This window comes from Amphiura filiformis, chromosome 1 (genome assembly GCF_039555335.1).
Source record: "Amphiura filiformis chromosome 1, Afil_fr2py, whole genome shotgun sequence".
Classification (NCBI taxonomy): domain Eukaryota; kingdom Metazoa; phylum Echinodermata; class Ophiuroidea; order Amphilepidida; family Amphiuridae; genus Amphiura; species Amphiura filiformis.
This window is the reverse complement of record NC_092628.1, coordinates 36,595,120-36,608,032: the sequence shown is the minus strand read 5'-3', so window position 1 is coordinate 36,608,032 and position 12,913 is coordinate 36,595,120. Positions and strand designations below refer to the sequence as shown.

The 12,913-nt window shown below is 37.0% G+C and overlaps 1 protein-coding gene across 2 annotated transcripts in view; it reads right to left on the bottom strand.

Moving 5' to 3' along the window:
* The window catches only part of LOC140146433 (transcription factor CP2-like), a 43,915-nt gene that overhangs the window by 30,765 nt on the left and 237 nt on the right, over positions 1-12,913 (bottom strand). For both annotated transcript variants that reach the window (XM_072168285.1, XM_072168293.1), the window contains exons 2-6: positions 6,681-6,845; positions 5,691-5,738; positions 2,233-2,476; positions 1,686-1,898; positions 1,137-1,283 (exon numbers count right to left, since the gene is read on the bottom strand). In XM_072168285.1, the coding sequence (XP_072024386.1) occupies positions 1,137-1,283; positions 1,686-1,898; positions 2,233-2,476; positions 5,691-5,738; positions 6,681-6,781 (753 nt within the window). In that variant the 5' untranslated portion in view covers positions 6,782-6,845. The remainder of the gene's footprint in view (positions 1-1,136; positions 1,284-1,685; positions 1,899-2,232; positions 2,477-5,690; positions 5,739-6,680; positions 6,846-12,913) is intronic.

The window sequence follows — 12,913 nt, the reverse complement described above, 5'->3', positions numbered from 1 at the left end:
TAGCCGCGTCACAGTTCCTAGTGGTCGGTGCAACTCGCTACATACACGGGATATCAGTACCGGTTCCGGGGTATTAACGTTTAGCAAGTCATGTTTGTGAAGCACACAAGCAGCACAGAAGTGCAGCTAAAATACGGCGGTTTCATGGCATAATCTGAGTTCACTGATCTGAGTTACATCAGGATCAGAATCTTAATATTGACGGTGAAATAACAGAGAACATGGTTACTCGTTTCACGGCGGTATTGTAAAGGTTACAACATTTGCACGGTAAGTTTTAGCCACTCAACTATGGTGTGCTTTGAGTAGACCTACGTGCATTCAAACACAACAAAGCAAGACCAGCCTAGCCTTGACTAGGCCTAGCCTACATTTATGCCTAGGCCTATGATAAAGGCCTTGCGTTTCTAATATTTTAACCAACCAATAAATGAACAAAGAATATATTAATGAAGGATATAAAACAACTGGCAGTCTCGGGAAAATAGTTGGCCTTCAGTTGGTCTCCAGTTCACCTCGGGGGACCAATAGATTGCACCAGATCCCTCATGAGCAGTAAACATTTGTATAATATCCCATATGTCCAAGGATTCATGATTAAAATTAAATAAATCAAGTTATTGGGAAGTGATCAATGCAATTAAACACTTTATGTTCGTGCATGGTTTCTGCTTGACTCACTTGCAACTAGACAAGAGGGTGTGTCATAAGTGAATCTATTGTCATCAATAGCCCATGTAATACATTACATATTAGAATACTTCTCTTTGAAAACCTACAACACATGATTGTAAAACAGCAATATACCCCTCCCCCATATAATGCATACTTCTGAAAACAAATACACAAACTATACTAAATGTAAAGCATAATATTTTTGCAGCATTAAAACTTTGCATTTTGGGAGAACCCATTTTCTACAAAATCAAATTTTCGCAGATTTGTACATTTCCATAAAGGTCTATATGAAGAAGAAAAAATTGTGTGCATGACAATTTTGTGAATTAACTGCACACACAAAATTCCTGAAATTTCCAATGTCATGTTTTACAGTATTACAATAAGGCTATAGCCCCTCCTCTCAATCATCTCAGTCATTTCAAACTTGGAACAATAATATATCATCCTTTGTTTACCTTGAACACTTTAACTTGGCAAGCAGCAGAATGCATATGCTGATCACAGTCATCATCATGAAGGTATGTGTCCACAGTAATTCTGAATACTACACCTTTCTCCCCACCGTGTTTCTTGGCTGTGAACTCTGTGCTGATGCAATGAACCTAGCAAACACAACAAAATGCAAGCAATCAATCAATCAAGGTAAATGTCTCAGTTTACTATGCTATTTAAGCCTATTACACATGTGTCTACACAAACTATGGATGTATCTCAATATTTTAGATTCTAGATTACAGATAAATCATGTCTACCAACAACAAATCATGTTTTACTTCATGTCTTATACAACCAATCAGATACCATCTCATATGATTGCATACATCATAGTATTACTCTTACTTCTAGGTAATCATGTTACTTTCTGCTTGGATATTTCTCATTTTGATGTCACTACCAAATTAGAAGTGACATGAGGTATAGCTAGTTTTATTTGCACTTCAAGTAAAGTACAATACAGTACAACACAAATTGGTATAAACAAATCTGCCTTATTTTAAACTGACCTGAATAAAACATCCAACAACCTGTTTTGGATCCCAGAGAAACTCTACTGTGTTAAGTGTGTGTGGATTCATATGGTATTCTACAAGGTTGTAAGATAATGGTACATCAATCTTGATCAGACGCTCCCCAGGTCGCGCTGTCCGCCACTCTTCTAGTTGCTCTTGTTCTGCATACTGGAGTCGTTTATCTTTGAATGTTACACGCACCACACTCTGAGACAAACAAAAAATAAGCAAAAAAACAAGTCATGCTATTAGTATTAATTAATATGAATTAGAGGTCAAAATTATAAGGAAAAATAATTCAAACTCAAATACTGATTTAAAATTCAATATCATATCTTGGCCAATATGAAATGCATCTATCAACGGCTGACACTATTTACTGGGTACACAGACACTCACACTCTAGCACCTGCACAAGCATTCTAATCATTGGGGTTTCTATACAAATCATTTTTCCTACAATATGAGGATCAAATTTGGCTCTAAGCAAATAAACAAACAAGGTAAGAAGTTTATATCAATGCAATTGAGACATGCCTACCTTAAATAGTTTGCCATTAAACTCTGGCTGTTCTCCCATCTTCTTGAGTCTCAGTTCATATGACTGTCCCTGATTGAGATATGTGAGTGTTTCCTCATCTACCTTAGTAGCAGGTGATGTGGCAGCATTCAATATGCACTGAAAACTAGTATCAGAAGACACAGAAGCTTCATTGGTACTTGTTGACGCCTTACTATCTGCACTCGCGACAGCATTCAACAGACATTGAAAGCTAAGGGTTGATCTGTGACATGAAAGCAAATGTTATGAAGAGTATATTGAGATAAATAGAAATGTTATGAAGCAAGTTTAAAAGTGATGCACAAATAATACTTGGGATCATATGCAATTTGAGGTAACAAGGGGTAAAAAGAACTGGGTGAAAAGATTGTGATTAGCACTAGCAGGAATATTGTTTGACTTTATTTTCACCATATATCTCCTAAAGTGCAAAGACAAGCATAATGAAAATAACTTGTATATTTTGGGAAGGCATGTCTTAGGGGATATATGAATTTAATCTGGAATAGCCCTATCACACAAGCCACCCAATATCAATTATTCATTTTTGTTACTGTGCGCATCAATAGAGTCCTGACTAACACCCATGTAAATTGACCAAATGTGTACGTCACACAAGGGCAGTTTGCACAGGTGCTCCACCCAGCTGTATGTAAGCCATTCTACCCATCCACAATGTTATGAGTCCTGCCTATTATAAACTGAATGTTCCATGGAAGATAGACCATCAGACATTCTTTGATGGTTTGGCATTGAGTCTCTCATTAAAGGGAAACATGTAGGTTCCTTTCGCATTGTGTCTTTTAAATCTGCTGGGATTCATACCAGGGTCTCTCGATTAACGTATTATGAGTGCTTGCTCAACTGAGGATAATTTGTAAACCAGCAACTAGCATGATGCATAGTACAATGAGTGAAGTTGTTTCCAGTCCCTTCATACACGATCCCTGGATAAAACCACCAGCACATGCATATAAATGATGGAATGCATGATAGTGATATCATAAATAGTAGATCATGATACATACTCCCCCGTTGAAATGTCTTTCTGCACCCTCTATAACCGCAGAAAATGTTAAATTGTAATGATACTACAAATGGAAAACGTATCAAACCTAACTGTCACTAAAATATAAACCCTAATCAATAATAGTCATAATTGCAGAAACCTGGAACCATCATTTATTACAAAAATAAAGAAAGAAAACATATCCTTATTTTTTGGTAAATTCCATTGAAAAAAGTGGCGGCGCTGTTTAATGAGGCCCATTATGACGTCAATACCCTGTTGCTATCAAAAGGTTATCATGATCGTCTTGCAGTTATCCCAACTACACTGCTGGTCATCATCAACAATGTTTGATACTAAAAAACGCTATTTGGGTTCTGTTGTTATTATCGTGGTGGTTTTTTTTTTTGCCGTCCAGATTTTGGGCGATTGTCCATTGAGCCATGAATCTCCTTTTTTCTCAAATTATATCGAACAGATCCCTCGTCAATATTCAATAATCTTGCAATTTCACGGTTAGATTTTCCTTCACTGTGATATGCTTCTATCATTCCCTTCTGGTGATTGGTAATTTTTGGCATTTTGAGCCTGATCTGATGTTAAAACTGAACAATTTTGGAAGTCAAAATTAAACTATAATGCGCTGCTAGATAGGAAATCCCTGTAGTGAGGCTGCATGATATTAACTGTATGGAAGTTATCTCTTTTGGATCGTGGCAAATAACATAATCGCATAACAATTACTAATCCGTTGTAATCGGGGGATACCTTTATTCCTCTAGTGTCACAATTCATAACCATGATCATTTGTTATGCATCACATGTTTTAAAAAAGAGTTCAAATACCCGGCGCCATTTGTTGTTATGGTGGTCGCCAAGGACTGACGTCATAATTAGCTAATTAAGCACAGCGCCGCCACTTTTCATATGGGGATTTTGTACAGGTTTTTCATGAGATCATAGGAAAGTTTGTTTCGTTATTTTCCAGCAATGTTTTGATGTTGAAAAGTTGATTAAATCTGATGAAAGGTATTATAGATGATATTGAAGTAAATAAATAGGTTTCAAGTTAGTATTATTTAAATAAACATTATTTTTCACCAGGTTCGCCGTCGCAAATAATAAAGGAGACAAGGAGAAAAAGTGATCCTGCCGGCGCCTGGGAATCTAACCCAGGACCTCAGGTTTACGAAACCTATGCCTTAACCACTTGGCCACGGGAGCTTCATGATTAGGCTGGTTGAAATTCGAACCCAGCGGTCACTTAAACTTATCTCCTCCCAGCAAATAGCCCATAGTAGCTAGGGCCGTAAATGCGAGAAATAAATTGCCATCCTCCCAGTGAGGAAAAGTATTATTTACTGAAAATTCAACAATTGTTACTGCGGAAAGACATTTCAACGTGAGAGTACATCACAATAATATTCACAAATTACCACATTGCTTTTATTTGAATAGGAACCATATATAGAGAAATGCATCTACAATCTTGAAATAAGTCCTTGGGAACGCTTGGTACACTCTGTCGAAATTCGTGCAGAATTTCATATGATCATGGAAATGATGTATATTTTGCCTACGAACAAGCATGACATCTAAAATAATGATTTACCCTTCCTCTCTCCCCATCAATCAATGTTAGAACACATTGGGAAACCGCTGAAGACATTGGCATTTCTCAACATTGAACGGGGAGAGGGGTGAGAGTTTTCCGTTATTTACACCCAAGCGTTCCAAGCCTTATTTCGATGATTGTAGGTCATTCTTATGCCATATTGCATAAAGTACCTGAGGCTGTTGTCAAATATTATGGTTGTTCTCCAATAATAATGCTTACATATGATGAGGTATAGTATAGGCAGATGGTGAATGAGGAGTGTTATTGCTAGATGGTTGTCATGCACACCACATGTCAAGCCACATTTATCTCTTGCACACTTACATGTAGACTTGATCACAGGAAGTTTGTAACTGCCCCTGTCTTTGTTGAGAGATGGATAGTTAAATTTGATGTGCAGTCAGCACTGCCTCCTTGACGGGTGCAGGTACAAACTTTTAGGATTACATGAATTTGCAATTCTGTATTACAATGGGTCAATTTGAAGAATTCTTGAACCAAAATTGAGCCAAATTTGGAAAAAAAATGCTTCTTTTGGTGTACCAAATTTCCAGAGAGAATTAACACTGACTGGACCACACACTATAATGATGTGGCATCATTTCAACAGGTAAAACCATATGTACATGTACTTGCAAAAACATTCAATTACTGCCAGTAACATCCTGATTAGAGGTTTAACTATCAAATCTAAATATAACCATTTTTATTCTATTCCCACTTCCAATTTTTGAGTGGATTTCCAGTGGGGTAGAGTAAAAATAGAAAAACTTTTCTCAAAGTTATATCAAACAATGTCTTATACCTTACCCTTCTTCCAAACGCTCTTGTTTAAAGATTGGGAGTGCCAGCACCTCACTGAAAAAATAAATAGAGAAAATGAGAGAGACAGTGAAAACGAGAGTTAGAAGAGGAAAAGAGTATAAAACTGTGAGAGAATACATTAAGCCACTTTGAGTCATTCTTGACTTGCTGCCTTTTAAAAATGGTATACACAAAATAATAATAACTCGCAAAAACTTCCCACAATGCCACTGAGCACAAAGGCAGGCCTCACAGAATTTGGAACCGAGGAAAAGCCCAGAGAGATTTTCTGAGGTACAAAGCAAAAAATTTCCTTTTTTCATAATGCCCGACATAACTGACGGAAGTTATTAACTGAATTCATACCTGTCACTTCCTAAATAACATGATCTTATTCTCTACAAATTGGTCAAAATAAACTATTTTAATCACAACTTGATTTCCCCCGTAAAAATAATTGAACAGGTTAATAAAATGGATTTACTGCTAATAACCAATTACAGCAGGACGAAATTATGCTATGTGCAAATGGGGTAGCTGCAGGTTTGTGGACTGTTCCTGCGCCTAGGAGGGGCACACACAGAAGCCTTTGCTATGTCACACGGGCAAGTCATTGATGGATATCAACCTCTGTGCCTGTGTGTGTATGTCATCTAAAAATCAATTTGATTGGGACACACATATATACGCTAAGGTTATGAATTACTCACATTAAACCTTGCAATACAAAAAATTATATACCAGTTTCAGGGTTTTTCCTTCCCCCCCCCCCCCCCGAGACAAATTTTTGTTGTTGTTGGCTCATACATTGTGAAGTAAAAAGTGTGAAAACAAGCCAGAAAGGAGCTGCACACTGCAATTATGATCCAATTTTTGCATGGTAGACCAAGCTAGCCTGCTTGGTAAGAGTTGCCTTTGGGGCACTTCTCCCCCCCTTTCCCCTGCCACCACTGTACATAATATATATAGAGAATCTCTTGTACATTTTAATCTTACCTCATGTTATATGCACCTGTGCCTAACTCTGTTCCTAATCCACTCAGATTGGTGTCAAAGTCCGCAGCCAGACCATCCTCCAGCTGAAGACGCCACGACATTGTGGATGCCACTGTGAAGCCCTTTTATACCGTTTGTGTACACTCAAGCTGTTGTACTCAGTAACTGCATAAAAGCAATAATTAAAGGCATATCATACTAGGAAATCACACTAAATATGGACTTTTTACGTATTCTTGCAAAGTTTTGTTATGATTGGAGATTCCGCAAAATTCCTCACCTACATATTGTGATAGTACATGCCACTGGGTTATTGCTGGCGATGCATATGGCCAACTCTTCTGTCATTATGATGTTTTAGTGTGCTGAGGCACCATGGGATGCGATAATGTAACCATTGCTCAGTGTAGTAGTATGTAGGGGTTACTGTCATTGTATCAAATGCCTTCCCAGGATGCATTGCAGTTCAAACAGATTTTTGTAAAATTGAATTGTTAGGTGTGCCGAAGCACCATGGGTTGTGTAATGTAACCTAGTATGTGTACTATACCGGTAGCTAAAATAATAGTTTCTCGATCATGAGAGTATGAATGTACTGCGTGCACTGCATAATGTCGCAAGTTTAGTGGAATGACACGATAGCGCAATCAATTGTGCACGCACAGGAAATGCAGTGCTACCCAAAGTGTGTGTGGTATAATTGAAGACTAATTTGCGTATGAAGTCCTGTCAACCAGACCAAAAATGTTTACTGCGCAGGTCAGCAACCATTCACGTCGCGCCTTTGCTCTGACGTCAGACGCAAACTGGTCTTTTTAATTCGGTATTCAATTATAGGTGGTCATGTTTTTTTGAGGTGGGACCCAATTGCGTCACATCTTGCAATTTGTCAAAAAATCAACTCCTTTTTTGTATTTCTGATTATTATTTCAAAAAGTTTTCACCTAAACTATGTAAAGATATACATTTTTAGAAAGCACATATTGTCAGGATTGCAAATCTGTAAAGTTTGAATGGATATACAAGGTGTGCCAAAAAATATACAGGGTGATTCCAATGAAAAATACCAAAAAAATAACATTTCTTTACCACTCCAATATTTCTACATAGTAGGCCTATATTAAATTGGAAAATGAACTTGATATTTGGAATGTACGCAATTAGTCCTTTCATTAAATATATAGTTTGCACTATATTTGTTAAGCCCATTGTGTTATACAGGGTGTTAAAAAGTCATATTTAAATTGCTTAATTTAATGTAAAAGTGCCATTAATTGTAATATTTGTAATCAAACGCACTTTAAATTTAGAAAATATATTCAAAATAGTTTAAGGAATTGCTATAATATCACATTTAAATATTTAATTCCCATAAAGGGTGTTCCAAAAATCAATATACATTAAGTAATTTGTAACAATGGTACATGTAGGAATATACATGTTTAATTCTAAAGCCTACATCAACAAACTGTTTAACAATAACCAGAAATCAATCAGATTAAATCCTTTAACTGTAATAATCTCCATTGAGAAGATCTAATTTATAGACATTTCAAAGATAAAACAATGTTAAAGATCTCTATCAGACGCAGCGGTGGCTGACATTATTCATGTGGCAACAGCCAATAGCGTAAACAAAACAGACAATATGACGGCAACACTGCCTGGACGTTGGACGCCCCGTGCCGAGGTGCGTTTTTAGTTCTATTGGCCCTGTTACAGAAAAAAAATGCTTAAAATATATTTCTCAGTGCAATGTATACATTTTCACATGAAAATAAATATTTTTGGGTTCAAAATGAATGTAAAGAAAAAAAATTTATTATAGTCGGGAGTGGGAATCGATCTCGGGACCCTCTGCGTGGGAGGCGAAGACCTTACCGCTAGACCACGCAAACATTGATACACGATGGGAGAAATTTTTTAGTATATATCATAAACATATCGTGCGTTATTTATTCATACAAAACATTCAAAAAACAGTACTTACAATGAGGTTCACTGTCGAACCTCAACGGATTTAGACTGATAAAATAGTGCTTTTAAATAACATGCATACACTTTTGGAATTATTTGAGACATTTTCGTGTTTACGTGTAAAACCAATGACGACATCAAACTTCAGTCAATCTTGGTCCCCCCCCCCCCCCGATCTCTATGAAAACCTATATTGCTGCTTCCTGAATTCCATTGCATTGCATGATACACATTCCACTGCATTAATTAAGCTTGCTAAATACTTAATTACTAAAGTTTAACTATATTAAAGATTAACTATATTAGGCATTTTATAGGCAATTACAGTTAGAAAATAAGAAACACTATGCAAATGCATTTTAATTCTTCTAGGCACCAAAGTGCATAAATTTTACTAATGAACACCAACTTCGGCTCCTCCGCTTCCTGCTCTACCCCTAACTAATTAACTTAATTAAGCTGTTGTAATTAATTGATACATTTGTTCAATCGTGCGTTACTATGGTGACAGCACCAACACGCGTCATGATACAACAGCACAACAATACAGACACCACGCCGTAATGGCTCACAGGAGATTTCGTACTGTATAAACAAATAAAATCACAAACTTAATTCGAGGCAATTCTGGATGATGATAACCTTAGAAAATATTATCCACATCTACAAATAAACATATGAGTCAATCCATGTCAACTCCAGGGATGTGCACCGCAGCACCTCTTCAATTTCTTTTCTTTTTCTGTGTGGTGGTAGATATTGATGAGAAAGTAAAATCCTGAAAATTTCGTTTTTCCCGTGGCATCAATTTGACATTTAGGGGGGTCAGCGTAAAAAATGTGTCGCAATGCGAGAGACGATGTTTGGAGGTCCATAAATGTATAAAGGGAACCCCCTACAACTTTGAACAGTATGTTTCCTGGGGTACTTTTTTGGGTAGAATTCAAATCTGGCATCAGAAAACTTGTAACTCCTTTACTTTAAAAGATATAGCGCCATCAAAATGCAACTTCGTCCATCCAGGACCAACTTGGGGGGTCAGAACTCCAAAAGTAAAAATAATTTTATTGTCCATTTTTTTGCCAGTCAGAGCCCTTTGGTAGGACATTACTCTTATCCCATATTGAGCGTATTTAGAATACTTTAAGCTGAGATATTACCATGCAAAACTCCAATTGTACATTTTTTGTACATTTTGACCCTCCTGAAAACCAATGTCAGACATTTTGCCCCACCATCAACTTCAGAGCCCTTTGGTAGTACATTACTCTTATCCCATATTGAGCGTATTAGAATACTTTTAGCTGAGATATTACCCATGCAAAACTCCAATTGTACATTGTTTGTAAATTTTGACCCCCCTGAAAACCAATGTCAGACATTTTGCCCCACCATCAACTTCGGTATGTTGAAAATATGTTCTTGGAGAACATTTCTGAGAGATACTTGGCTTGGGGTCTTGATGACTTTGCTTTAAAAACATCAGTTAGGTTTGTCTACTCCATACTAGTCATTCCATGCCATATCAACAAATGGGTTTGCTGGTCAGTGGTCATCCCCTCAAATTTTGCTGAAAATCATTTCTAGCATACCTCTATGAGCATAACGAACACATGAAAAAATTAATACTTATAATTAACTCCAAGCGGTTTTGGAGATATGGCTTGTCAAAATTTGACCCAGACCCCCACTTTTTGCTCTCTCGAGTCGCATTGTTGAATTAGTCATGGGACACTCATATTCTGATATTAAGCTGAAAAGTATTACCTAGAGAAGCAGAATCTTGCCTCAGAAACATTGTATCTTATCTACTGGAGAAGTTATGGGTCTCTCAAAACCTCTTTTCGTTTCGTTTTTGACAATTTAATTTTGACAAAACGAAACAAGGTTTTGAGAGACCCATAACTTCTTAAGTAGATACAATGTTTCTGAGGCTAGTTTCTGTTTTTCTGGGTAAAAGTCACCTCAGTTAGTACTTTTCAGCATAATATCTTTTTTGCAAAGTCAAAATATGAGTGTCCCAAAACGCTACTAATTCAATGACGTGACATGTCATATCTCCAAAACCGCTTCATATGTGAGTAGGCAAACCTAACTGATGTTTTTAAAGCAAAGTCATCAAGACCCCAAGCCACTATCTCTCAGAAATGTTCTCCAAGTACATATTTTCAACATACTGGAAGTTGATAGGGGGCAAAATGTCTGACATTGGTTTTCAGGGGGGTCAAAATTTACAAAAAATGTACAATTGGAGTTTGTAATATCTCAGCTAAAATATTCTAATTTGATCGAGAAATCTATCTACTATCCACTACGACACGATAGTTAATGTGTGGATAGAAGATAGAGATTGCTAGTATAACACGGTCAGTCATCGTAGCGTCTTCAGTTTTAAAACGCAGCAAAACAATTTTTTAGATTGTCCAGTTTGGCTTCAATTTAGCTTGGCTAACATATTTATGTATCTTAGCTGGAGTGTTTGCTTACTTTTAACCGGAAACACAGGCGCTGAAGTACAAATTCCGACCATATTATGACTCTGTTTAATTCTGCAACCTTGCTTGATCGAAGATGTTTTGACAACTGCCAACTGCGTCGGTGATTAAAGATTTGAGAAAATCCAGTGCTGGGCAAATCAATCCACCTCCTGATTTGCAAAGGTTGACTTGTCATTGCAAACTGATAGTGATACCCTTCCGGTTCTTGAACATGTGAGCCCAGCACTACACGTGTTGATCACCTATTTACAATGGGGACTGTGCGATGTCTGGCGATCACTCGAGAAAAATTGGCACAAAATGATGTTTTTCGTGAGTAAAGTCATGATTAATTGATGAAGGAATATAGCACATGGTGTCACTAATATGTGACTCCTCGGCACAACTGAGCCCTGAAGTCGCCAATCATCATTTTTGAGATATTCAACCAAAATATTCTGCTTGAAATTAGCTTTAAAATGATGTATATCATGTCTATAGTACTTGACATTTAAGTAGTGAAAAATCAATAAAACAGTCAATAAATCCTTTGTTTCCTATTGTTTATTGTTAAGTTTGATGGAGCATATCTCAATAGTGGCACTGGCGACATCCGGGCTCAGTTGTGCCGAGGGGTCACATATTTCAAGAATAATATCCTCATATTTTTGAGACAATAATTAACTTGAGGAAGAAGTTTTAAATTCATATGCATGATATTGGGACCTGTATGCCAACCGTGTACATGTACCAAACAAGGTACGTTACATGAGCGCAAATTCTTCCACCTTCTAACTTTCGTATCACAAGCTATCGGTTGTTCATACGAAAGTTAGAAATTTTCGAACAAATTCTAATAGGCTCAATATGGGATAAGAGTAATGTACTACCAAAGGGCTCTGACTGGCAAAAAATTAGACAGTAAAATTATTTTTACTTGGAGTTCTGACCCCGCGAAGTTGGTCCTGGATCATGGACAAAGTTGCATTTTGAGGCGCTATAGATCTTTTTTGAGTAAAGGAATTTTCTGATGCCAGATCTGAATTCTGCGATTGTCATTGCGTTCCTATTGAGCTCTCATGATCGAGAAACTATTATTTTAGCTAGATATAGTATATAAAGGGGTTACTCTTTCTTTCTTGCATCCTTCCTCCTTTCTTCCTTCCTTTCTTTCTTCCTTCCCTCCTTTCCTTTTTTCTTCCTCCTTTCTTTCTTTCTCCTTTCCTTTCTTTCTTCCTTCCTCTTTCCTTTCTTCCTCCTTTCCTTTTTCTACTATCTTCCTTCCTTCCTCCTTTCCTCTTTCTTTCTTCCTTCCTCCTTTCCTCTTCCTTTCTTCCTCCTTTCCTCTTTCTTTCCTTCAATCGACAAAATATGTTGCACAAAATGGCCAGAAAGTTAACAAACAAAAAAAACGCCATGATCTTGAAACCAAGGCCTAAGCCTAAGGCTTAATAATAGACATAACTCCTCCATACTTTCAAGTTTCATGTTAATGTATTGTATTGAGGCTTGAGCTGATTGTTGCACCATTATCTTTCTTTTTTAATTATCTTTACATTGATACCAAATTTGGGTGTTTTAAATATTGAATTCCATTTTCCACCGGACTCGCTAATATTATCAGTAAATGAATATTTTGTTCTGGGAGTGGACTGAATAACTAGTCCTGCCAGCAAGACTTCCGTCTTTATCATAAACATAATGACATCTACACTCTACAGGTATGACGAGTTACAGTTACTGGAACTACTGAATAACTAGCTCCTCAGAATCAGATCA